Below are 25,580 nucleotides of genomic sequence, written 5' to 3' on the forward strand. Positions count from 1 at the left end.
CCGTCTAAAAAAAAAAAAAAAAAAAGAAAGTAAATAAATAAAAAGATAAATGAAACTTCAATGGACTCCTTCCCCAAAGAAGAGCAAATATGCACATATGCATAATTGGAGGTGGGGACAGGCTTACAGACCTGTGAAGTCCATTCATGCCCTCCCAGAGATCCACAGGATCCAACATAAGAACCCACACCTTGGCCGGGCGCGGTGGCTCAAGCCTGTAATCCCAGCACTTTGGGAGGCCGAGACGGGCGGATCACGAGGTCAGGAGATCGAGACCATCCTGGCTAACACGGTGAAACCCCGTCTCTACTAAAAATACAAAAACTAGCCGGGCGTGGCGGCGGGCGCCTGTAGTCCCAGCTACTTGGGAGGCTGAGGCAGGAGAATGGCGTGAACCCGGGAGGCGGAGCTTGCAGTGAGCTGAGATCCGGCCACTGCACTCCAGCCTGGGTGACAGAGCGAGACTCCGTCTCAAAAAAAAAAAAAAAAAGAACCCACACCAGGCCAGATGCAGTGGCTCACGCCTGTAATCCCAGTACTTTGGGAGGCCAAGGCAGGCGGATCACCTGAGGTCAGGAGTTTGAGACCAGCCTGGCCAACATGGTGAAACTCTGTCTCTACTAAAAATTAAACAAATTAGCTGGGTGTGGTGGTGCACCCCTGTAATTCCAGCTACTCGGGAGGCTGAGGCAAGAGAATTGCTTGAACCTGGGAAGTGGAGGTTGCAGTGAGCCGAGATCGCGCCACTGCACTCCAGCATGGGCGACAGAGTGAGATTCTGAACCCACACCTGGTGGTTGTGGGAAACCCGGTCACTCAGGGTGAGTCCCCATGGCTCCCTTTCCCCCATCCTGTCCCCACCGCAATCCAGGCACATTTCATCCTGTTTTCTTCTACCAAGAAAGCTGCAAAGTCCAATCAATTACAAGCTTTCCCTACTCACTCAGCTTCCTCACCAGGTCAGCTGGTCATTTCCCTACCACCTCCTAAAGGGAGCCACATCCCATGAGTTTCCATCACTTTATTTTGCAAAAATAGAAAACTCAGCAATATGCAATACAGCGGGGTAGAGGGGAGATGTAAACAGAGGGGAGGGGACAGTACCCTGACCCCCCAAGAGAACACAGGGAGCCAATGGGAATCTTATTTGGCAGCTAAATACAAACTGGGGATTGGAGGAAGAAGGGAGGGGTCACAGGGGCCCTGGGCTCCCCCACCCAAGACCCCTGGAGGAAGGGGTCAATTCCAGGGTGTAAACAAAAGCTAATAAATAAATAGAGGCTTCCTCTGGGTCAGGGCAGGATCAGCTAAGCAGCATCCCCCCTCCCTGGGCCAAGCTGCTCTGGGGGGTAAAGGGTGGAAGGCACTAGGGAGAGAGGGATCCCCTGGCCCCTCTGTAGTGTAGGAGGGTCCCTGCCCCGATGGCTGAGATGGAGGGCAGGAGGAGCCCAAGGCACATGACAGGGCTGGGGGAGGGACTTGTAACGGAGGGCACAGGGTGAACTCTGCACCCGAGCCAAGAGGTGCAGAATGGACCTGCATCTATCTGTCCCTTTCACCCTCTGTTCCTGCCCCAGAAATGCAGGGCCCAGCCTGCCCCCACCTTGACCTGGCACAAGGACGGGGCACAGAGGCTAGCACACACCCTGCAGGTGCATCACACAGCATTAGGCACCAAGGGTAGGGGCAAAAAGGTGGGCTCAGCCCTTCTCCTTTGCCCCCTTTTTGGTCTCTAGTGTTCCTATTTGCTCCCAGAGAGCCAAGCACCTGGCAGAGGAAGGGGCTGTGGAATGGCAGGGTCTTCCTCTTGCCCTGGGGAGCCTAGGACCCTGGCACCTGAGGGGCAGTGCTGAGATTTTAGAGTCCAAACTCAGGCTCATCCCTCTGCCCTCTCTCCTGGTGGGAGCAGGGCAGGCCCCCAGGACTGGCGAGGGAGCCGGTTAGATCGGGAAGGGGATGAACACAGAGGCACCCCTGGAAACTTTGGCAAAAACAAGGAGCTCATTGGAAGGGGTGGGGAGAGGGCAGAGCAGGTCCTCCCCCAGTCACTGGCAGTCTGGGAGATGGTCAGTCTGCTGCCTGGAGCCCCAACCCCCACAGCGGAGAGGTCAGGGGCCCTGGTCAGGCTGGGGACTTCAGGCCCCCTTTGCCCTGGCCGCCGGGAACCTCATCCTCGCTAGAGGCATTGGGATGGGGACCAGGCTGCGAGGAGTCATCCTCAAACATTTCAGGGTTCTCCAGCATCTCTCGGATTAGGGGAGGCATCGGGCCTGGAATCTCCATCTTCAGGGTAATAGCCCTTTCAGCTCCTACAATGGAGAGGCAAAGAGAGAGGCTCAGGAGGACAGAGGCACATGGCCCTTCAGGCCATCTCCCTAACCTTTCTCAACTGCCTCTGACTCCCCTAGGGGGCGCCCAGCACAGGCCCACCACCTCTCTGTCCCCAGCTCATCCTCTTCTCACTAGGCTTCCTGGGTGCCACTCCTCTGCCTGGAACCTCTACCTGGCCTTCTCTACCAGGCCTGCTGCCTATTCATCCCATTCTTTCAGGCTGTCTCTTCAGAGAGCACAATGCACACAACTTCCAACCCCACTCCCCAAGTACCCCACTCTCGAATGTCCAGAGCTTGCCAGTTGTTCCTAGTCCTGTTCTCTTAATAACATTTATTACAACAGCTAATATTTATCAAACACAATGTTCCAGACATCCTTCTAAGCCTGGACTGTCCAATAGAACTTTGCAATGATGGGAATACAGTAGTCACTGGCCACATGTGGCAATCTGAAATGTGACTACTGCAACTGCAGAATGGAATTTTTAATTCAGCACAATTCTAAGTACACTGTATGTGTTATGGGGTTTTTTTGTTGTTGTGTTGTTGTTGTTGTTGTTTTAGAGGCAGTCTTGCTGGGTTACCCAGGCTGGACTGCAGTGGCTATTCACAGGTGCAATCATAGCTCACAGAAGCCTCCAACTTCTGGCCTCAACTGATCTTTCTGCCTCAGCCTCCTGAGTAGCTGGAACTACAGAAGCGCACCATGGTGCCTAGCTTTACATTGTATATTAACTTATTTAGTCCTCAAGACAGCCTTACAAGGTGCGTGAAGAATAGCACAGTTTACAAACAAGATAAAAAAAAGTAAAGCAATTTGCTGAAGACTTTGTGTGTCTAGATATATAGATATATGTATGTATATGTACCTGGAATTGTGCTGAATTAAAAATTCAGTTCTGCAGTTGCAGCAGTCACATTTCAGATGCTTAAAAGCCACATGTGGCTAATGACTATTGTATCCCCATCATTGCAGAAAGTTCTATTGGACAGTACTGGTTTAGAAGCAATTTGCCCAAAGTGTCCCACTACTATGTGGCAGAGCTAGGATTCCAGTGTAGATTGCCTGGATCTCGACTACTCTGTTCTAGTCTCTGCGTGTCCACCTGTCTGACCTGGGAGACCAACAGCCCTGGGAAGACAGAGAGGGGACACCCACTCATGACTCACCCTTAGTGCTGATGCCCCGGAGGTCGGTAATTTTCATGAGCATCCTTGGGAACATGTAGGGCTGGCTGGGCCGCCGGCGCCGGGCATATAGCCTCAGGGCTTCCAGCAGTGGCTCCTGCAGCTTGTCCACTTTTTCGGGCTCCTCCAGGTCCATGCGGTCTATGGGGACAAGTATAGTGGAGTGAGAGGGGAAGGAAGAGATGGGGAAGATACAGTGACAGATGGCTGATCCCCAACTGGCCTTTTGGGAAGCCTGTACAGGGTTTGAGAACTCTGTGGATGGGGCCTGGTGCAAGAATTACCAGGGGAAGAGACCGCTGGGTCCTCCACGCCCCCTCCCAGTCAGAGATCCCGCATGGAGTGGTGGAAAAGGAGACTGAGCACTGAGCAGACGCCAGGGGTCGCCCCCGCACCTCCGCAGATGAGGCAGATGGCGCTGAGCAGCCCTGTCTCGGTGTCATCCATCTCCAGGGGCAGGAGCTGCCCAGCAAAGGCAAAGACAAGGTCTGTGAGGGGCCCGAAGCCGGCATTGTGCATCTGGGTCCGGTTCAGGGTCAGCCCGTCGGAGAAGGTCATAGTGTCCTGCTCTGGGGTGTACCTTGTGCAGATCCGCAGCATCTGAAGGTGGGAGGTGGAGGAGGGTTAGTGCTGTTTCTGAGGGATGGGGAAAAGAGGGAATGAGTGGAAAGTGAGGAGGTTAGGTCCCCAGTGAATGCAACCTGAAGCAGGCATGGAGAAGGCAGAAGTGGAGGATCTGAGGCTTGGCAGGGGTAGTCCTGGGAAGTCAGGAGGAGACAGGGCATCCAAAAGTCTAGGATCAGGTCATAGAGGGAGGGGCTAAGACAAAAAGAGAGCAGAGAAGTCCCCCATGTGTGGCAGGGAGTGCAAGGTAAGGAAATCTTTGCATGGATCAAGGAATTGTTGAGGGTCCCCTATGAGGGTCGGGCTGTGGCAGGACCCACAGGGCCTAACTTACCAGGATATCTAGGCAGGCAGCCTTGAGCAGAGTTATCTGATCAGCAATGCTGAGCCCTGTAAAGCCAGGCAACCGCTTGGCAAACTCCACGATCTTGATGATGCACTTGGTGGCCAGCTCACTGAACTTGTCCCACAGCCCCAGATCTAGCTGCACGCGGTGGTCTGCACTGGAGTTCTATAGAGGGGAGGGGTAGGAGGTTGGAAGGCAAGCTAAGGTCCACCTCTGGAGACTGTCTTCTCCCTACCAATATCCCAAGCTCTCTCCTCTGCATTCTGATGCCCTCCTTGTCCTCAGCACCAGTCGATGATAACCTCCAACATAACCCAGCCCCATTCCCCGAAGTGAAGAGTGCCCTGCCCTCACTGGGCTCTGCCCATTCCTTACCGTGGTATACTTGCCCAGCTGGCAGAGCGAGGGGAAGGTCTCCTGATGGGCTTTGCTGACCTTGGTGATGAGCTCTTCTAATTGGGGGCTCAGCTCATAGCTGTCAGGTGACCCTTCTTCCTTCACCTCTTTCTTCTTCTTGTTCCGGTCATTTCGCACAGCTTGTGGGTGGAGGCACAAGGAGAGAGTCAGGACCCTCAGAGCCTCCCTTTGGGTGTCTTCTCTCACCCTAATTTAATGTGCTCAGTCCTTATCATGAATATCTATTCTCTGGCACTGTAATTAGTGCCTCAGTTTCCCTATTGCCTATATTAGCTCCTATTCCCAGGCTGGTTCTCCCCAGCCCCACCCAGGGCCTGCGGCCCCTGCTCCCTCCCCAGGCCATTCGGCTCCATCCTGCCCTTCCTGTCACCCTGCAGGAGCTGGGGGAGGGGGGGCAGGATATGCAGGCGGCAGGATATCCACTTATAGCCTTGGCAGCACAATGGTGGGGGGGGGTGGAGAGGAGGAGCCACCCCATATCCATCTCTGGCTCAGTCCAGGGGAGGGGAAGGGACTGGCAAGCCCACCGGCTTCATTTCCCCCATGAAACAGGGGGAATGTGAGACCCTACTTATTCACCCATTCAGAGGAAGGGTCAAGCTCCCTGAGAAGGAGAATGGGAAACAGTGGGGCCTCCTGGGTGAATGGAGCTAATCAAACAAGACTGGCCTGGGAGAAGGCAGCACCCCAGGGCAAGCCAAGTCTCAGAGGTCAGGGAAGTGGGAGTGGCCAGAGGAAAGAGGGCCACAGCCATAGGGTAGGAATGGAGTGCTCCTGCCCAGGCCAAGGATGGGAGCCTACCTTCCTTGGACATGCCCACTTCGAAGCACTTCTGTAGCCGGCAGTACTGGCAGCGATTCCTGGTCACCTTGTTGATGATACAGTTTTTGTCTCGATGACACGTGTACACCATGTTCTTCTGGATGCTTCGGCGAAAGAAGCCCTGGAGTTGAGGGAAAAAGACAGGGTCTCTGAAGCACAATGCTGGGAGTACCATCCTCTCACTGGCCTTGCAGGTTGCCCCAGGCCTGACCTAATCTATTAACCACCTATGTGCAAAGCAGTGCTGCTCACACATAGCATCTGTGTGCCTGGTCTCTCATCTTATTCGGGTAACTGGATCCCCCGTCTGCCCACCCCCACCACGTACACACCTTGCAGCCTTCACAAGAGCTGACCCCATAGTGGTAGCCAGAGGACTTGTCATTGCACACGAAGCATGGCTTGTAGACCCGAGGAGGCGGAGGGGGCGAGGGCGAGCTGGGCACCATCTCCTCTGAGCTGGTGCTCTGTGTCTCCACCGCTGGGAGGGAAGCAGTGATGTGAGGGTCAGGGGAGAAGGACCCCACAGATATCCAGGCTTCCTCATCACACACACCCCATGTGCATTTGTTCCTTGGCCCATGGGTGAAAGCCATCACTACCACAGTGCACTAGTCCCAGCAGTAAGCACTGTCAGAATCCTCTAAACGACCACTGTTACCACAGCTTGCTGTGACCCCTAGTCCGCCCTCCACAGTCTAACCAACTTGTTCACAAGAATGCCAGCACTCACCCTGTATGACATGTTTAATCCTCCAAATTCCAGACCAAGGCCATTCTGGAAATTGACTTCTCTGGGTCTGTTTCCCTAACTACAGGAGGTAGATAGAAGGGTTAAAGCCCTGCAGCTCTGAGCTCTCTAGTCACTCTCTGTCTCTTTGGTAGATCTTTGTCGGGTAGTCTACCTCCCACTGTCCTCCCTGTGGGGCAATAACTCTGGGGGCAGGTAGGCAATGACAGGCTTCCTGTAGCTGGCACTGGCCAGATGACCTGCTGGGATGCTTAGCAGGTAGACCAGGACCTCATTTCCTCTCCAGTAGTTCAGGGGGGATAACTCCTCAGGCTTCTCTCTCACACCACCCCTGAATAACTGACAGCGGAGCAAACGGGGCACAGGTCTCAGGGGAAGACGCACCACAGCCTTGGTTCACGCTTGAAGAAACTGAGGCCACAAGAGGGGAAGTGACCAGCTCAGTGCCACACCACCAGCGGATCCAAGTGGCTGTTGAGTCAGAGAAGCTGGGGAAGCGGAGACTGAGGTGTTTGCTCAGTTTCTCAGGTCTGGAAGCCATTGGAGGTGTAGCAAACTGGAGAAGTCAGGTAACAGTAGGTAAACGGGACTGATGGGGGAGGGGACCTGTTTCTGGACCCTCTCTGAGCTTCTGTCTTCACTCTGAAAATACCCAATTGCAGCTCAAAAGGGCTCTCAGCCCCACAGTATGGGGAGGACATGCTCTGCTCTGTTCAAAGGCTGCCGGTTAAGTGTGTGTGTGTGGGCGCGTGTGTGGTTGGTCTTCAGAGGTTCCAAAAATTTGTAAATTATTCACCTGTACGACCTGTTGCCCAAACCTGGAGGACCCAAGTTAATGCAAAAAAATTCCTAAGACCCTCCCTAAGGTGTGTCCCATGCACCCACCTCATGAACACCTTCTCCCCTCTAACCCTCTGCAGCCCACCTAGTCAGAAGTCCACCCCAATGCAGCCAGAAGGGCGGAAGGAATGCCCAGGATGCCAGGGTTCCAGGCTAGCTCCACCCACCCCACAGGAGGGAAGCCCTCCCCACCCCCAACACACATACATTCAATTAGCATAAGAATCCTGCCAGAGTGAGATTCCCCAAAGGAAAAGGAGAGAGGAGAGGGGGAAAAAAGGGTGCCTGAAGTCTATTCAAGACTAGGGACGGGGGCTCCAGGAGGGGCTAGTGCTGAGAGATGTGGGGAGGGCTGGAATGCCTTTCCCAACCTCTCACTCCTCAGACCCACCACTGTGTCCTTCGAGGGCACATGTTCTGCCCAAGGCCTGTGCGTGGGGTGGTGCTCACTCTGGCGCTGACGCCCTCCCTGCCCGCAGAGCGCTGCCTCATTTCCTCTCTTGCGCAAGGGCCTGGGTGCGGTCAGACTGGCATGGGGCAATGCCAGCCAATTATACGACTGGGGGCCTTAGGGAGACAGGCCTGGGGGCAACTTTTTCCGTCTAAGTGATACTGTCACATCCCCACCCCCTGAACCCTAAAGTGCAGCCTAGTGGCTCCGAGGTCAATCTGCGAGGTCAAGGCCCCAGAAAGCTAACTGGGTCTACTCCAATCAGATCCCCTCCCCAGCCTGGGGCTTGGACCCCACCGTAGGGATGCTGCTCCTGGGTTAGGCAGGGGCCCCTGCTGGGGAGGATGGGGGTGGGCTCTGGGGTTTTCTCCTTTTAAAGCCCAAATTGCTGAAATTGAGGAAATTCCTGACCAGGCTGCGCGGAGCTTCAAACAAACTCTTTATAACCGGCTGTAAACGCTCCCAGCTGCGAGGCCCAGAGCTGAGCAGCCCGGACTCACAATCTAGCACACACCTCCTTGGAGACACACATACTCACAGGTTAACAACACACAGGGCACCAAAGCAGGCATATTACAATGGGCTTCTAGAACCCTCACTAGATTCTGGCACAGACGCAAAGTCAGAATAGAGACACACTCACTCCAGCCACACCGTGGAGGTAGATGTACCAGTCACAAGGCTGACACACAACACCCAGCACTGGGCCACACAAGGGAACAGCTCTACTGCCAGACAAACACCCCTGCCTGTGCACGCAGCACCAGGACACCAAAGTCTCCAAACAGGCACACACACACACATCCAGCCCACCCCCACCTCCCAAGCAGCCTTCCCTCTGAAAGTGTGTGGGGGCAGGCCTGAAGCTGGCTTTGTGTGTCCACCAGGATCCCAGAGGCCAAAATTATTGGTCCAAATTAAAACGCAAAAACCTACTGCCAGTCAAGCCCAAAGGGCTTCTTCCATAGGCCTGAGAAAAGACAGGGTCTCCGCCCAGCCCCCAGAAGCCCTACCTGGAAGATTCTTTCCATCTCAGCACCCCTACAACATACAACATACCCCAACTCCCCATTCTATTGAGCAATGAGAAGAAAGTTAAGAATTCACAGGGATTTGCTGCAAAGCAATAGTTCCATGTTTTCTCGGTTCTTTAAATGACACGCTTTTAATTCCTCCCCCACCCCACCCAAAAGTAAAGTAAAATAAAGTCCGGTCTCCTTGTTTGCCATCTCCCTCTTCCAGCTTCCCAGTTGTTAAATTTGAGCAGCTCTGCTCTGGAACCAAAAAAAAAAAAAAATTCCGAACTTGTAAACAGCGCTGCCTGGTGCCAAGGAGCGAGGCGCGTTGGCGGGGGCTTGGTGACCTGGCGTGCGCACTCCCCCAGCGCCCGCCGCCCCGCCCGCTGCCCGCCCCTTCCCACCCTTCCCAGCGTGCCCCCAAACCCCTCGTCCCCGGCCGTCCGCACCCGGGCTGCGAGCACATCCCAGCCCAGGGTAAATTTGGGGGGTGTTCCAGGCTCTGCTCCTGGCCCCTCCCCACACCCCACCCCCTCCAGGCACTGTGGCCCAAGCTTCAAAGCCGCCTCTCATCTGGACTTCATTTTTACTGCTTCTCAGTCCCCAGCTTTTTATTACTGCTCTGGAAAGGGGTTCCAGGGCCCCCGGCCTGGCATCTCCCATTTCACGGAGGGGGAAGATAGATATTTGGGGACCCAGCAATGGTACTCGCCCTGCCGCTGTCAACTTCAGGCCGCCCCCCACCACACACACAGACTTTGCTTTAAACTTTTCGCTTCCTGCTGAAGTTGTGTGTGTTGGAGCCATAGGAAAAAATCATCTCTCTGCATATAACCGCATACACGTTTCCAAACATTTCTTTTTTTATATGGAGGGTGGCGTACAGAACTCAGCCTTCTCCCTCTTGTGTGCACAACCTTTTCCACCCGGCATGAGAACACACAGGATGCACTCTCGAACACAGCACTTTCCAAAACCGCCCCCGCAGCCACGCAGGGGCACACGCCCTCCCGGCCTCACGCCACAAACATCCCCTCACAGGCCATGTGGACCTGGCAGCTGTCGCAGGCGACACTGGTGGAAAGACCCTTGCTCCCACACCCACACCACCTAGGCAAGGCGCTGCACACTCCAGGGATTCACACGCTCTGCAAACAATATTTTTAACACTGCCAGCTTCCCACATGGGCTTTACAAACGCCACCCACTGTCCTGAGTGTCATATCCTTCCAGGGCCACGGACCTGAAGGCGCAAACTACCCACACACCTCGGTCTCCCCCTATCCCCAGGAACTCTGGAGTGGCATCAACCACAGGTTCGAGCTAAACACCCACCATAAAAACCACACACACTCCAAACACTACTGCACACACGCAAAGGAGACGCTGAGGCCCCCACGTTTAAAGGGCCAGTACCTTACATAGAAAGGACCAGAAGCTCCTCCTTGCACCCCAGTTCCACTCTTTACACACGGAAAGAGTAAATCCCAGCCTCTCCTGCACCCTACACCCCAGCCCCGGACTCGGGTACCTACATTGCAGGCTGGTGGGTTGCGGCCAGGCAAAAGACTCAAGTCCGGCGAAACAGGAGCCGCCGGTGGCTCTGCGCAGCAAGCCGGTCCCGGGCCCGGCCGCCCCGTACAGCCGTCGCGGCCCCGGGGAAAACGTTTCCATACAGTCGTACATCGCGACCCGGCTTGGAGGGAAGCTGGGCGCTAGAAACACCAAGGACCCGCAGCCGATTCCCCCTCCTCCCCCGGCGGCGCCCCGCTCCAGCAGGGGGGGAGGGGGAGGGCTAGCATAGGGCGCTGGGCTGCATGCGGGGTAAGGGGTGGGCGGGGAAGAGGGGGATCCCCAGCAGGGGAAAGGGACTGGGCGGGGCGCGAAGCTGGGGCTGCCGCTTTAGCCTCTGTCCAGCTCTATCTGGGTGCCTCGGCAGCTAGCAATGGGGAGACCTTTTTAAAAAGCGAAGCCCGGAGGGGTGGGGGGTGGGGCTTGGAGAGCGAAGGGGGCCGGGCACCAAGATGAGCAGAGCTGAGAGTGGAGCGCACACATACACATACGTACACTCGCTCCGCGGCGCGCGCGCTTGCTTAGACACACATCCGTGCATGCATTTATCTTATCAGGCACCAAGAATTTGCAAATATGCAAGAGTGCACATACATGTGAGCATGCATATAAAATCATGGGTGCACACACGTTTGTGCAGACACCTTGCTCGGGAGAATGTTTGCAAGCATACTCTTCACAGCTTATAGGCTTTGCACGCATTTGCACTGAGGCGCGTGCCCAGGTCGGGGTTGGAGAAAGGAGTGGAGGAACCAAGCATAAGCATTTCCTTTCAGAGTTTTTCCCCTCCTCAGACTCTCCCTTTTTCACGCTAGTCAATACAGGGGTGTTAAGGATGATTGGGAAGAGGGGAAAGTGGAGGTCCCCGCGCGCTGCTGCTCTCCTGAGGCTCGGGACCTGCACTACCTCCACCCCTCTCATTCCCAGGCCTGGCTCCGCCCTCCCCCTCCGCGCGCCCGCTTCAGGGCCGAACAGTGCATTCCTGCGGCTCGGCGCGCGCTGCCTCCTCCTTCCTTCCCGTCTCCCCACCCCCGGTTCGAGGGCCGGAGCGCGCTCCCGCCGTGAACTCTCCGGGAACCCCCCTCGGGGCGGGTGGCCGAGCGCGCTCACCTCCTCCTGACCCGGCCCCGCCCCACCCCGCCCAGGCCGTCTCCACCGCGGCCGCGGAGTCCCCCGCCCCCTCCAGCGCAGCCAGAGTCTACCCCTCCTAGCCCGAGCAGTCCGCCCTCCACCGCGGCCCGGGCCGCCTCCCTCCGAGTCCCCGAAGCCCTATCCTGCAACTGACGCTCCCTAAGCGCCTCGACCGTCTCTCTCGATGCTCCTTCCTCGAACATAACTTCACTTTTAGAGCACAAAACTACCCCTTAAGCTGTGCCTGCCGTGCCAACTGCGCCTCGATGAATCTGCCCCTGATAGCCAACTCCCCTCCTCCAGTGTCTGAATGCCAAGGGCTCCCTCGGCAATAGGGGCGCTTCCGGTCACTGACTGTTCTCAGGGTCTTTAAATACCCCCAGCCTAGGCATAAGTGCCCTCCCTTCGGTCCCACGCTAGTGCCCCTCAGCTCTCCAAGGGCCGCCACACTGTTCCCTGGGTTGCCCCTTCCGGCACTGAGCGCCCTCGCCCGGCGGAGAAGGGGGTGAGGTGGGCGGGGGTTTGGCCACGTCAGAAGTTTGCCCTGGCCCGGCAAGGCCGAATGGGGGACCCTGGCCCCGGACAGCGCCAGCGGCGGCGACTCCCGGAAACCGCCCCCTCCCCCGCGCCCCGCCTTCAGCCGCCGGGTCGCCCGGCCTGCCTGCCCAGCCGGCTCTGTCAGCGCCGCTCACACGGGCAGCGCCGCGGAGCGGGAGCGGCGCCCGGCCCAGCCCTTCCCCCGCCAGGCGGCTATGGCTGGGCCAGGGCGGGGCGCGCTTTTCTAAGAATCTGTTGTACCGGGTGGGGGGCGCACTGGGGGTGCTGCAGGAGTGGGGCGCCTGTTGGAAGAATAAAGGGCAGGAAGGGGTGCCAGAGTAGGCGAGGGATGGCGGGCGCGGGGGAGGGGTAGGGGCTGCCGGGGCTGGGAATAGGCCTGACTTGTGGATGGCGGGGAACCTCGGGGTGGCAAGAGTGACTGGTGGGCTTGAAGCAGGAATGGGGAGGGAATGCACTGCTCTTCCAACGCAGTGTAAGCTCCCTCCTGCTCCCCCAACCCCAAATACCCATTTCTGAATCCAGTCACCCCCACCCCACAAAAAGAAGAAACAAAGAAAATAAAGAGACAGAGACAGAGAGAGAGAGAGAGAGAGAGAGAGAAAGAAAGGAAGGAAAGAAAGAAAGAAAGAAAGAAAGAAAGAAAGAAAGAAAGAAAGAAAACTTTCTGAATCAGAATCTGTCCAGCGACAAACAACAAAAACAATCAGTTAAGTGCAAAATAGGGAGTACCCCTGAAAACATGAGGGAAAGAGCCTTGATTAGTCAACTTCAAGCTGTCAGTACCCCCCTTCCCCCTCAGAAATCTGAAAGGTCCCAATTAAGTCAGGCCTGCCTGGTTGGTAATTAGAACCAGAAGTGGCCAGGCCACAGGGAGGGGGTTGGGAGGAGGGCACAGGAGGAGTTGGGGGAGGGCTCCAGGAAGCCATGAGTCCTCAATAGCCCCCATTTCTCTTCACCAGATGCACCCCACTCCTCATCACCCCATCTGTGTGTGCATCCCAGGCATTGCATGGAGGGGGTCCTTAGGACCAGGCATTAGGGCGTCAGGCCCTCCCTCCCCATCAACCCTGACCCCCCCATTCTAGACAGACTTAGTACAGCCTTGGGGAGAAGGTAAGAGGGTGGGGGATCTAGTGCCCCCTCTTTTCCCCAAAGTTTCTCCAGACCTTATTGCAGCAATTAGACCCATTAGCCTTCTAGCATTTCATGGGAACCAGATGTTCTCCGCCATCCTGGTGGGAGTATGAAGGGGGGCTGCTGCCTGACTCACCCTCTTCCCTATGATCCCCACCACCAGGGCACACCCCCCTCACAGCTAGAGCCCCACAAAGGCATAGTCCTAGAGGCAAAGAGGAGTGTACCCCTCCCCAACTAATAAGGCCATTAGCACTCAGATTCTTTCAGGGTCACCCCTCAGAGCCCCTGCCACCCTGGCAAGGATGAGTTTGGCCAGGAAGAGGCAGAGCAGGGACAGCTAACTCCTTATGCACCCCGCCTTTCCCTTCTTGCCACCTTCTGGATGGGGTTTGAGGATAACTGGCTCTGAATTCTTCACGCTAAATTCTCCCTTTTTTCTAAAACCCTCCCTCGAAAGGCTGAAAAGGGGGCATTTCAAAGTAAAGCAGGCCCTGCCAGAAGGGTGAGTCCTGAGGTAGGAGTCCCACCTGAAGGGAAATGGGAGGGGGTCTCTGGAGGAAGGGGCAGCAGAAGAGCAGAAGAATAGGGAGGTGTGAATGAGAGTGGGGCCCAAAGCAGGGATGTGAGGCGCGCTGGGCAGGATGGGGGCTGGGACCGGGTAGGGGGCCAGGAGAGGGGGGTGCAGCCTGGGCCCTGGCGGCGGCTTGCCCGGCTCCCCCCGCCAAAGAGGTTTCCTGTTGCAATCAAAGCCCCGTTTGTGTCGGCCTGGAGCTGGAGCCTGTGCCGAAGGAGGAGAGACCGGGGAGGGGAGGGGAAAGGAGGCAGTCGACTGGGGTTTTTTCCTGGAGGAGGCCTCACTGCTCACTGCCCTTACCCGCCTGCTTGTTCTCCTTGCTTCTCTCAGTGCCTGGCTTCTCTGTGTCTGCACCTTTGCGCCTGGGTAGCTGTCCCTTATCTTGTCTGTGAGTCTCTTTTTCAGTGTCTTTTAAGCAAGACTCACTCTCTCTCTGTGCCAGCCTGTCCTCAGTTTCCCCATGTGTGGTAACTTAGTGTGGTGAAGTCTGGGGTTCTTGCCCCAGGGACAGTGGCCCCATGGCCAGGGCAACATCGCTAGGTTCAGAGGACAAACTGGGCTAGGTCGTCAGGACCACAGCTATCTGCTCAGGAGTGGGAGGAGGGCAAGGCTTCTGTTCTCTCTCATCAGACTCTGTTCCCTGTAGAAAGCAAATCTAGAACACACTAGGATTCACAAACATAGAGATACATAGGGACACAGACACCAGGGGTTTCATGCACATGCATGAACACACACGCACGCACACACACATACACACACCCCTCTGCTTTCCATGAGCACAGGCCTGTGCTTGCCTCAGCAACATGTGCTCCCCTGAGCCTCCCGTCCACCACCATGCAGTTCCGAGACGCCTGCCTCACCCCCTTCAGACCCCGAGACAGCCCCAGGAAGTACAGCAAGACTTCAATTCTCAACAAGGATGTCCCCAAGGTGCCAGGGACCCAGCAATAAGATCCAAGAGCCAGCCCCAGGGAGAAGTGCCAGACCTCTTCAAGGGCCACCTCTCTTAGTCTGTGTGTGAGAGGGAGTGTGTATGTGTCATCCACAGAATAAGGGAGAGGGTGATGAGACGCACAAACTCAAGGTGAGTATGCCTTTGGCATCAGATTTAGGCCTCTAAACCCTCTCCACTAGATGCGCCCAGCCAAAAAGGGACAGCAGGTCAGAGAAATGAGAGAGGACACTCTGTCACCCTTCTGCTACTCTCCCACTCTGGAAGATTTCCCAGACTCCTGGGTCTCTTCCTCTCCCCTATGTCTTCCTCTCCACTACCACTAGGTGCTGCATGCCCCACCCCCAGTTAAGCCACGTAGGGACCCACCCCCAAGCCTTCCCCTCCTCCCTCCTCCTGCCACCTCCCTGCCCAGGCCTGTCCCTCCACGCTAGCCGCACCCTCCCCAGCTACCTGCCCTGGCTCAGGCTCCTCCCTTGGATTTCTCCTTTCAGCCCCCTCCTTCAGCATGGCCTTTGAAGATGGAGCCCAGCCTGACCACTTCCCTACCTTGACCTCACTTTGAACCCTGACCTTGATCTCAGTGTGTCCACGGCACAGGGGCACAAGGGGGACGTCACTGGGGACTGGCTACTAGCTCTAGCGTTGTCCCCACTACCATTCTCTCTCCTCTCCCTCTCCACTCCATCTCCTTTACTTGCCTCTCCCAGGACCTGGGAAAATCAAGTCCCAAGAGGCTGAGTTGTAGGATTCGCTGCCAGAAGTACATTCATGTGGGGAGGGTGGTTCCTTCCCACTTCCCCAGGTCCCTAGGACAGATTCGTGGGGTGAAAATGAAGTCTGGGGAAGCCCAGCTGAAGTTTCCAAAAAGGGCACTTTGTGCTCTCTTGTTCACCTACATGCCACTCAAATAACCCCTGTTGGACTACAGACATGCCACCAGCAGGCTTCACCAAACGCCAGCCACAGCGTCAGCAGCACTACGAAATCCCTCCTCACTCCTCACACTGACTCTTTGTTGCACACACTGGAATTCTTTACATGAGCTGAGGCTCAGGGAGATGCTGTGCACACACAACTGCATCAAGTCTGGAGGCACCACACACTCACCCCTTCTCCAGATGAACACACTCTTTCCAGTGGAGCTGCCAGCCCAGCCTAGTCGCCCCTTTCACATACAGACACACAACCCTCTGCATGCCCCTCCTGGAAGCAGGGCGCCTTCTCTTCTACCTCTGTCTCTGCACTTGTGAAGCCATGAAGGATGTGCCTTTATCTTTTTGTCTTTTTCTCTCCAACTCTGTCTCAGAAATTGCCCTTTCCCCCCCCCGCTTCAATCACCTTCTCTTGTCCCCAGTTGAAGCCTTCTCTTAACCAGCTTGGCACCCCCACCTGTAATGTAATGGCCTAGCCAGGAGGAATGACTACCAACTGGGAGGAGAGGGGTCCCAGAGGGAGGAGGAGAGGAGAGGCCCAAGCCTTGCCTGCTGTCAGCACTCAAAGGCTTAACCCAAAGAGGGCAGGCCTGGGGAACAAGTAGGGATCTGCACAGCATGCAGGCTCTATGCCAGACCTGCAGGGAGGGGAGGAGCCCAGACCCACACCGATGGAGGAGAGGATGCTTCTGGAACACCCCCCTCTGCCTCTGGATTACTTATGGTACAAAAGCTACCTTCTTTGCAGTCATTTCTATCCTCCCCGGAACCAAGAAGCACAGTCTCCTGACCCCACACATCTTTGGGGACCTGGCACAGGATTTCTTTCCCCTTTCTGCAGCCTCCACGTAATTCAAAGCAATTTCACCATTTTTTTTTCCCTCTTTGAGACAGAGTTTTGCTCTGTTGCTCAGGCTAGAGTGCAGTGGCACGATCTTGGCTCACTACAACCTTTGCCTCTGGGTTCAAGCGATTCCCTCAGCCTCCTGAGTAGCTGGGATTACAGGTATGTGCCACCACGCCCACTAATTTTTGTATTTTTAGTAGAGACAGGGTTTCTTTTTTTTTTTTATTTATTTTTTTGAGATGGAGTCTCACTCTGTCGCCCAGGCTGGAGTGCAGTAGCATGATCTCAGCTCACCGCAACCTCTGCCTCCCAAGTTCAAGCGATTCTCCTGCCTCAGCCTCCCAAGTAGCTGGGATTACAGGCACACACCACCACACCCGGCTAATTTTTGTATTTTTAGTAGAGACGGGTTTCACCATGTTGACCAGGCTGGTCTTGAACTCCTAGCCTCAAGTGACCCACCCACCTCGGCCTCCCAAAGTGCTGGGATTGCAGGCGTAAGCCACTGCACCCGGCCCAGTTTCACCTCTTGATCACAGAGCCAGGTGACTATCCTCCCAGACTCTTCTGCTTCCCATTCTGGCTCCCCACAACTCCCAACTGCATGCAGGCAGCAGCTTCACCCTGCACCAGACCCACCCCCAGCTTGCCCACACAAAGGTGTGCCCCTCTACTAGTTGACTGACCCAGGAGGCAGTTTTAGATACCCGCCCTCCAAGTTTTAGGCCTGCTACCTCCCTATCCTATTTGAACAGGAGAACTATCATTTGCAAACACTTCCATTGAGTCCACATCCAAACTCCTTCCTTACCACCACTGCCACCCTCTGTTACTCACTACTACTCCATTAGGCCAAACCCCTGTCCCCTGCCTGTCTTCCTAGCTGGGGTGCCAACTCTTTTACTATCCACCCTCCAGATGCCCTCCTGTTTCCATTTGCCCTCATTCCCCAAGATCCCTGAGACTCACACAGAGAGGCCATCTCCTTGGGGAGGTCAGGCTGGCCCAGGCCCCGGAAGCTAGGGCTCAGCATCTCGAAAGGCGGAGACCCCCTGAGTGCCCCTGGGAAGGCGAAGGGGAAGCCTGCCCCTGGGTAGCCAGATCCAGGCCCCAGGGCACCAGCCGCAAAGAGTCGCTCCTTATTGGTGGCCATGGCAGCTGCGGTGTGGGAGTCCCCTGGGGTCTGCAGTGGGCAGGGGAGGTCTTCAGCCACAGCCCCTGCCCATGCCCACTGCCCCAGCCTGGGAGGCTCCGTGCCCGCCCTGCCTGGCCTGCCCACTGGGCCTCCAAGAGTCCTAGGGAGAAAGAGAGGGAAAGGAGAGATGAGAGAATGACCACTCTGAGGTTCCAAGCCCCATGACCCTCTCTCAGTTGCAGTCTTCTCCCTCTGTGCTGCTATGGTTTATCCTGCCCTGGCTCAGGGCCCTCGCAGTGTGGCAGAGAGGGCAGGGCAGGGGGTTATGCAGGCTCTGAGAAACTCCAGAGGAGCTCCAGGAAAGGGTAAACGGAGGTCCCAAGGTGAATGATGGTCTGAAGACTTCTGGTGGAGAGAACTCCTAGACTGGGAAGTGATCATGAATCACCACAACTGGGCTAAGCGTTTGACCTACCCCTCACATCAGTCCTGTGAACTGGGAGTTAGGATTCCCATTTCACATATGAGGAAACTGAGATGAAGTGACTGGCTTAAGGTCACATGGCTGCAAGTGGGGGAGCCCAGATTCAAACTCTTTACCATCCTGGAGAAAACAAACATAACTCTGTTATTACCTGGGAGCCCTACAGCTCTCTGGAGAGGAGTACAAGGCAAAGGTTGGGGGACAGACTCTAGAGCCAGACTACCTGGACTGTACCCTACCACTTGCTAGCTGTGGAACTTCAGGCATGTTAATCTCTCTGTGCCTCAGTTTCCTCATGCATCACTTGGGACTAATAATAGGGCCTACCTCATATGGTTGTTGTGAGGACTAAATAAATTAACCAATGTCAAGTGTTTGGCATGATGTAGGGCACATAGGGAATGCTATGTAAATGTCTCATATTAGTTCTCTTTGTACCTGATTTTCCTCCATAGCTCTGCTTTAGTAAGCACTTCCCTCTCTATTTAACACTCCCTCTTCCAGTTTCCCCTCCCAATTCTTCCTGTCTCTAATTTTTCCTCACCCTCTAAGCCCTCTTGTACCCACTGCTTCAAATCTAAGGATGTTGATGGAACCCACACTTGTGCCAAGTGTATGATGCCAAGGAGCTGCTTCTTGGTCAGCTGACTTTACTTCTCTGCCTCCTTTTCTCTCTCTCTCTCTCTCTCTCTCTCTCTCGACGGCTAATGTTTGTATTTTTAGTAGAGATGGGGTTTCTTCGTGTTGGTCAGGCTAGTCTCGAACTCAGGTGATCCGCCTGACTTGACCTCTCAAAGTGCTGGGATTACAGGCGTGAGCCACATGCCCAGGCATTCTGCCTCTTTTTCTTTCTTATCCCTGGGCTCCCTATTTCTGGGACGTTCTCCCTGCATCCTCTCCTCCCCCAAAGTAGGCTTCCCTCTAAGAGTTTAAACCTGAGCCCCGGGGAAGGGGAGGAGAAGGAGGTAGACAGGAGATGGGAATCCTAGTGCTAAGTAGGTGGTTCCTATCCTGATCCTCTGACAAAGGAAAAGGTTGGCTTTCCCAGGAGCCCCAGAACTTCTCGCCTCTCTAGGCAGTTAGTGGGCTAGGGAGGAAGAGTCACCCCAGCCTGGGTATCTCCACCAGCCAGAACCATAACAGACTGCTGTGAAGGGCAGAGAAGGGCCAAGAGACTAAAACGCAGAGAGACCACGGGGTGGGCAGGCCCAGAGGAAGGGGATGGGTATATCTGCCTTTCTTTCCATCAGTATTTGCTTCTAGGATCGATAGCTCTCAGTCTTTATACCTCTGGTTTTTATTTTTGTTTTTGCTTGTTTTTCTTTCTCTCTTCTACCTTGGCCTTCAAGCCCTTGAGGGTAAACTGTCATGGAGGTTACAAGAACCCAGACCCCAATGCCATCACACTTCACTCAGCCCTTATGAATGAAGCATCCCCTGCCCCTCACCATGGCACCACCCATACACCCAGCACCCTCAAACTCTTTAACCCAGTGTTTTCACAGGCTCTAAAAGTCTGAGCTCCAAGCCTCCAGGGTCCCTCTCCTTTTCCTTCTCCTATTCCCCTCCGAAGTTCTCATCCCTAGTTAAGCCCAGATGGAGCCAGGAGTTCGGGGCCCCTGAGGCCCCTGGGCCACAGCTCAACTGGCCAGGCCACATTCCAAGTGGATTAACCCCTCCAATGACAAGGGTGAGAAGCTACTAGAGGACTCCCCCATCCCCATGTTCCCCAGACTTGGCTTAGACTGGGAACAAGGCTCTCTGCCTTAGCCCTCCTTGTCTTTGCTTCTCACCTACCAATGGGAAACACAGGCCTGCGGGGAGGGCAGTGGGGGGTTCCCACAGAGGGATGCTCAGCTCCTGATCCTCACCAAGGAATGATGCTGCATGTGAGCCAAGGAGAGTTGTCCCTGGCCTTCCTCTTATTTTGCCTCAGAGAAGGGACTTGGGAGTTGAGTGAAGAGAGGAAGGGGACAGAGATTCCTCCCACTTCTGAGCCTTGATTCTCTCTTGGCTGGGAAGAGAAGGGGAGGGTCTTAAATCTAGGGTAGAGGAATGGACTAAGGAATTGAAGGCAGTGCAGAGTAAAAGGAAATCCTAAACTGAGGCCCCAGATGCCTTGGTTCTTTGGGGGACTCGTGGAAAGTAGAGAACATTCTTCCTCTACTAAGATGCCATCTCAGATGGTGGGGCAGGGGGGATGACAGACTAGGGGAGAGGGGCTTTTACAAAGCTGCTTCTCTTAGAGCTGAGGTGGAGTTGAGGGGAGGGCATGGATGAAGGGGGCTGCCGGATGGAGGGGGGTGCGTTTCCCTGCCGCCCTGCCCGCTCCAGAGCCTGGAACAAAGCTGCTCTTGTCGGCCACTCTCCACCCGCTGCCCCCCCTCCCCTCTGTATAAACACGACCACCTTTTTCCATGACCCCATCTCCAGCCTGGGCAGAGAACCCAGGCATCCTCTGCTCTAGCCTGGGCCCCCAGCCTGCTCCCCAGGAGGCAGCAGTGGGCCAGGCTTCCTTGGCCTCGTGCCATCCCTGGGGGAGTCCAGACCCTTGAGTCTCCACCTCTCATCCCCAGGTGCCCTCTCTCCACCCTACTAGCCCCAGGGAGGGGCAGTGCCCAGGAGGCAGGCAGGCAATGCCAGTGGAATGTGTGTGGGCATCAGAGGGCATGGGCAGGGTGGGGCAGAGGGGGGAACTGGAGGTGCCAGTTAGGTGGCTTTCTGAGCCAGGGGTGGGGGTGTGCCGGGATGTGGGGGGGGGGCGTGCCCCATGCTGCCTACTAGGCTGTAGGCCACAGTGCGTGTGTGTGTGTATGTGTGTGTTTGTGTGTCTGTCTATATGGGATACCCAAGCTCCAGGCACCCTGCACACACTATCCCCACTCCCCTGTCTTCTCTCTACTTGCCTCAAGGATATGAGACGCTGGCTGTGGTCCTTGACCCCAACTCAACATCTGACACTAAGGGCAGAAGCCTCAGACTTGAGGACTGGGATTCCAGCTGCCCAGGACCAGAGCCCTAAAGCAGGACAGTCATCTCAGTTTTTTGCCCTGAAGACCTCCTACTCAGGCTCCCCTGCCGCCCCACCACCACCACTAACAACCAAGCATCTTCTTACCGGCTGGCTGCCTGCGGAGACTGGCTCCTACATACTGGGTCAGGTTGAGGGAACTGGGCCGTAGCTGCTAAAGACAGAGAGGCAGCGTCAGTGGAACTCTGGGACCAGCACTCCTGGGTCCCTGTCCCGGTCTTCCTGCTCTTTCTTTGTTCCATTTGGGCTTCCCTCAAGAATACTCCAGAGGTGCCCCCCGCACCTTGGCTGGAGGGAGCCAAGGCTCGCACCTGGGCTGGGAACGTGTCGGAGGTAATCCAGAGCTTCAAGGAAAGTTCACAGATCCCTATCCTATGCACTAGTCCCTCGGAACTGCTGGACGCGGAGGGCCAGGCTCACTTGCCTCTGAACGTTTTCCTTGCCTTCTGATGTCCAAGGTGTGCCATTCCACTGGAGAGGGAGGAACTTGGACCAGCATGGAACATCAAATCTACCCATCAGAGCCCGGGGGTAAGGGGTGGTAGTCTTTCCCCGCGAGAGAATCCCTGTCTTCTCTCACATTCCCAGCACAAAAATATAAGGAGGAATGCCCCCGGCTGAAGACTTCCCCAAATGCTCTCCTCTGCTATGCACCAAAATGCAGGGCAGATGACCCAGCCCATCCTCAGCCTGTTAAAATCTTCCCCATTCCCTTCCCACAGCAGGGCTGGCCCGGGTCGGGGCAAGAAGCCCCCTCAAGCCCGGCGGCCAGCCTGGCCAGCCTCGAGAGGACATTCGCCCGTGCGGCTCCTCCGCGCCCCCTCCCCCAGCCGCCTCGTCGGAGGACCCAGGCGACGGAGCGGGCGAGCCTCCTTCCCCGCCTGACTCACCTGGAGTGGGAGGGGGAAGGGAGGCGGCGGAGCCCCGAGGTCCCGGCGTCAGGCGGTCTCTGGGATGGAGCGTCGCAATGTCCGGGGCTCGTGGTACTGGGGGGCTCCTGGGGGGGGCACGGCTTTAGGCTGGGACTGTCCCGGGGCCTCTCGGAGCCCGCCCGCCCACGTGACCGCCCCAAAATATCCGACACATTTTCTCCCAAACCGCACACTGACTCTGCAGGCGGGGACACGGAAAATATTTTCTTTCTTTTTCTCCCTCCCCACCCCCCCCCACCTCCCTCCCTGCCCAGCTCCCTCCTCCCCCTCCCGCCCTCGCTCCTCCCTCCCCTGCCTGCCCCTGCCCGGCTCCCTCCTCTGTGCCCTGGGGCTGGGGGGCGGAGGGATGGGTGGGCGGGAGGGGGACAGGGCGGGGCGGCCCGGGACGCCTGGGTCTCTGCCCCTCCCATTTGCTAGGCTTCCGTGACTCCATCCCCTGGGAGGCCGGGCACGACTGGCAGAGGAGGTCAGTGTCCTGGCCCCGTGATGCCAACCCTTTCTCTCTGACACTTTTCTCCTTTCTGCGTTTTGGGGGGACTAGTTGTCTGTGGCCAGGCTGTGACTCTTCCGAGGCCAGTCTCTGGTGCCTCCCCAGGGTAGGCAACGGGGCGCTGGAGTGGCCGGGCAGAAGTATGCCAGATCTAGAATAGATGCTCCTGCCCTTATTCTTTGCTCAGCCTTCACCTGCAGGTCCAAGTAGCCTCTCCCTTCCCCTAGCCCACCTCAGTCCCTTGGTCCCAGGAGCAAACTGGTTGACTAGTGGCTGTTGTTGGGGGTGCTGAGGCCAGGGTTCACAGACATCTTCCCTGTGGAGTTAGGGCGCCTGGGTCCCTGGCTGCCAATGTTGTCCCCACCTTTAGGCCTGGATTTGGAGGGGGAGAGGCTGGAGAGGAGGGCAGGAGGAACTGTGACTGGGAGTGGGAGGAGCCTTGGGCTGGGTGTGAGAGAGAAAGCACAGGCAGAGGGTGTGTGTCTGCCCTAACCAGCACCGGCCTGCCTGCCTGCCTGCCTGCCTGGTAGATGTGCCATGAATGCTTTTGACTCTGGGTGTGTGTGTGTGCGCGTGCGTGTGTGTGTGCACGCGCGTGCGCGTGCCAGTGCCGAGAGTCAGTGTCTGCGTCTGATGGGGGCATTCTCTGCTTCAACATAGACAGACTCTCAACCCTAGAGTGCGAACCCAGTGGTTTCACTCTCCATTCCACTGAGGACAGAGGTAGAGAAAAGAAGGGGTCTGTAGTCCAAGCTGTGTGCATGGATCCCAAACATTCCCATGGGGACTGGAGTTGGGAGGGAGAAAGAGGAGGAGGGGAGGATCTGAGCTAGGCTGGTAGGCTGGACAGACATAGCCAAAGTACTTTCCCCAGCAACGCTCGCAGGGTGGCCAGGACCCGGGACACAGACTTCTGGGTCAAGTCACATTTTCCGTACTGGAATTACTTGGCTCTCTCCTTGCTCCCCTCTGGGGGCCAGGTGTCCTCCCTCCTGGGAAAGGCTGCTTTTGGTAGCCAAAGTCAGGTGAAGGAGAGGGGGAAAGAAGAGGCATGCTGTGGCTATCTCAGGAGAATGCAAGACGGCAATGGGGGTGCAGAAAAGCCCTCCCTTTCACTCCAGGGATAGGAAGAGCTGGGAATAGGTACTCCAGGGTCCCGTCCCCAGGTGGCCTAGCAGCTGTTGACTTTGCTTGGTTACCCTGGGAGCAGCTCTCAGCAGTGTGGGAGAGGCGGGTGTCAGGGAGTTGGACCCAGGCATCCAGGCTGGGGTGGGATGGCGCCCCGCCTGTGTGGCAGGGATCCTGCCAAGAGGCTGCAAAGTTAACCCCTCCTGCCCTGCCCTAGTGGTGGCTGGCGGGAGGAGGGCGGGCCCAGTTGTGGTTTGGGAATGTGGCCCTAATTTTCCCCTCCCCCTTCCAGCACATCTGTACTTGGTTTACAGTGAATGAGCCTCCTGTCCTCATGAACCAGGCGAGGGCACCACTCCCTCCCTGGCTGGGCATTCTGACACAGAACCAGGCACCACCCGTGACACTCTCCTCTCCCTGCTGAGTTATCATCTCTCTGAACTCTTCCCTTCTCCTCCTGTGGAGGGGCTTCGGGTTGGTCCCAAAGATCAACAGCTGGAGCTCTGACACAGTGCGTCTAGGTAGCAAATGGGGCCAGGGAAGCTTCAATCGGGGGACAAAACACTTGGGGTAGCCTCTGAAGACAGAGGGAGTCAGAATTCCAACTGTCTCTGCCCTCCCTTTGTCTTGGTTTGTCTGTCTGTCTGCCTGGGTCTTTGTCTCTGGTGGGCGTTTGTCTATCCATCCGTCTTGGTAACTGTAGCTCCTCCCTTCTGGCGGCCTCCTCGTCCCCAGCCGACGACAGCAGCCAAGCAGCGATGCCCAGGAAGACCCGCCCTATGCCGGCCCCTCCCCTTGGGATTGCCACTGCCTCCACCCCCGGCCCCTCTGCCGCCCCTCCCCAGGACCCAGTGACTGGGGTCTGTTCACTGCAGCAGTTTGGAAGTCAAACCAAGCAGCAGCAGCAGATTGGGGGACAGGGAAGAGGGGCATTGTGAGGGCTTCAGATTCTTCTCCCCAGCTTGCAACAGAGCCAGCTTTCTGTCCAGAGATTCCAGGAGGAGGCTTGGGAAGAGGGCTACCCACTCTGGAAACTGGTGAAGGGGGCTCCCCTTATTCCTCTTTCCCTTGGGTCATCCCTATTTCTAGGCTTTACTCGGTTTGTCGCTGCTCCACTCTGTCACCCTGGCAACTTGGAGAAATTATATCTTGGGGGCCCTAAGACCAGGCTTTGCTTGCTCCCCTCATCCCAGAGCAAAGACCAAAAGGAGAGATTATGAGGAGAGGAAAAGGATGCAGATATCTGTCCCACCTGTCCTGAAAGTCATGGGGAAATGACCTATTCAGTGTCCTGATGCTGGAGGGGGTGGACAGTGGTGAGGATGAAAATTGCCCCACCCTAATTTTCACCCTCACCCCCTCCCAACCCTCCAGCATCAGGACACTGAATAGGTCATTTCCCCATGCCCAAATCTGGTGGTGTGGGGGATGTCCTATGCCATACTCAGAGGTGTCTGGCAGATGTCTATGGGGGGTGGTGGGGGAGCTGTATTGCAACCCCCAAGGACATCATTAAGGCATGGAAGTGCTCTCAGGGCTTGGAGACCAGGGCACCCAGGGAGAGCGTGATGAAAACATGTTTTGTACAACATGTGTCCTCTCTTTTCCCTTCTTCCTCTCCTCTCCCACCTCCTCCCCCTAGGCAGGCTCTGTGCCAGTGCTGATGCCAGCCCTGCCTCTGGTGCTTGCTCCACTCCATCCCTTGTACCAGGCCTGTTCTGCTGCTTGCCAGCTCGTTGACTCTCCTGGTGAGTGAGTTTGTGTGTGGAAGGTCCTTACCAGCCCCAGTGCTGCCCAGAACCCCACATAGAATAAGGACTTAATTTTGAAGCTCAGGATTTTAGGATTAACCTAAACAGCTCTGGGAATTTCTTCCCTGAACA

The 25,580-nt window shown here is 56.3% G+C and overlaps 1 protein-coding gene across 7 annotated transcripts; it reads right to left on the reverse strand.

Moving 5' to 3' along the window:
* Positions 1–1,005: 1,005 nt before the first annotated feature.
* RARG (retinoic acid receptor gamma) lies at positions 1,006–22,321 on the reverse strand. 7 transcript variants are annotated; one of them, XM_025402347.1, is made up of 10 exons: positions 22,038–22,321; positions 21,235–21,301; positions 17,467–17,792; positions 6,063–6,211; positions 5,710–5,851; positions 4,867–5,027; positions 4,480–4,656; positions 3,917–4,121; positions 3,504–3,662; positions 1,007–2,309 (listed from the first exon to the last, which is right to left on the reverse strand). In XM_025402347.1, the coding sequence occupies exons 3-10, from the start codon at positions 17,648–17,650 to the stop codon at positions 2,122–2,124; spliced, it is 1,365 nt and encodes a 454-aa protein (XP_025258132.1). In that variant the 5' UTR covers positions 17,651–17,792; positions 21,235–21,301; positions 22,038–22,321; the 3' UTR covers positions 1,007–2,121. The 7 variants fall into 7 exon arrangements, with proteins under 7 accessions (XP_025258136.1, XP_025258137.1, XP_025258135.1 ...); XM_025402348.1 differs by having other exon boundaries at positions 21,235–21,298; positions 22,038–22,319; XM_025402351.1 differs by lacking the exon at positions 17,467–17,792 and having other exon boundaries at positions 1,006–2,309; positions 22,038–22,319.
* Between the last annotated feature and the right edge of the window lie 3,259 nt (positions 22,322–25,580).

This window comes from Theropithecus gelada, chromosome 11 (genome assembly GCF_003255815.1).
Source record: "Theropithecus gelada isolate Dixy chromosome 11, Tgel_1.0, whole genome shotgun sequence".
Taxonomy (NCBI): Eukaryota; Metazoa; Chordata; class Mammalia; order Primates; family Cercopithecidae; genus Theropithecus; species Theropithecus gelada.

Coding starts and splice junctions, on each gene's coding strand:
- RARG (XM_025402347.1), bottom strand. CDS start 17,650: ATGGCCACCAATAAGGAGCGACTCTTTGCGGCTGGTGCCCTGGGGCCT. Junction 3,663..3,916: donor CATCTGCCTCATCTGCGGAG/GTGCGGGGGCGA, acceptor TTGTCCCCATAG/ACCGCATGGACCTGGAGGAG. Junction 2,310..3,503: donor CCGGGGCATCAGCACTAAGG/GTGAGTCATGAG, acceptor TCTCCATTGTAG/GAGCTGAAAGGGCTATTACC.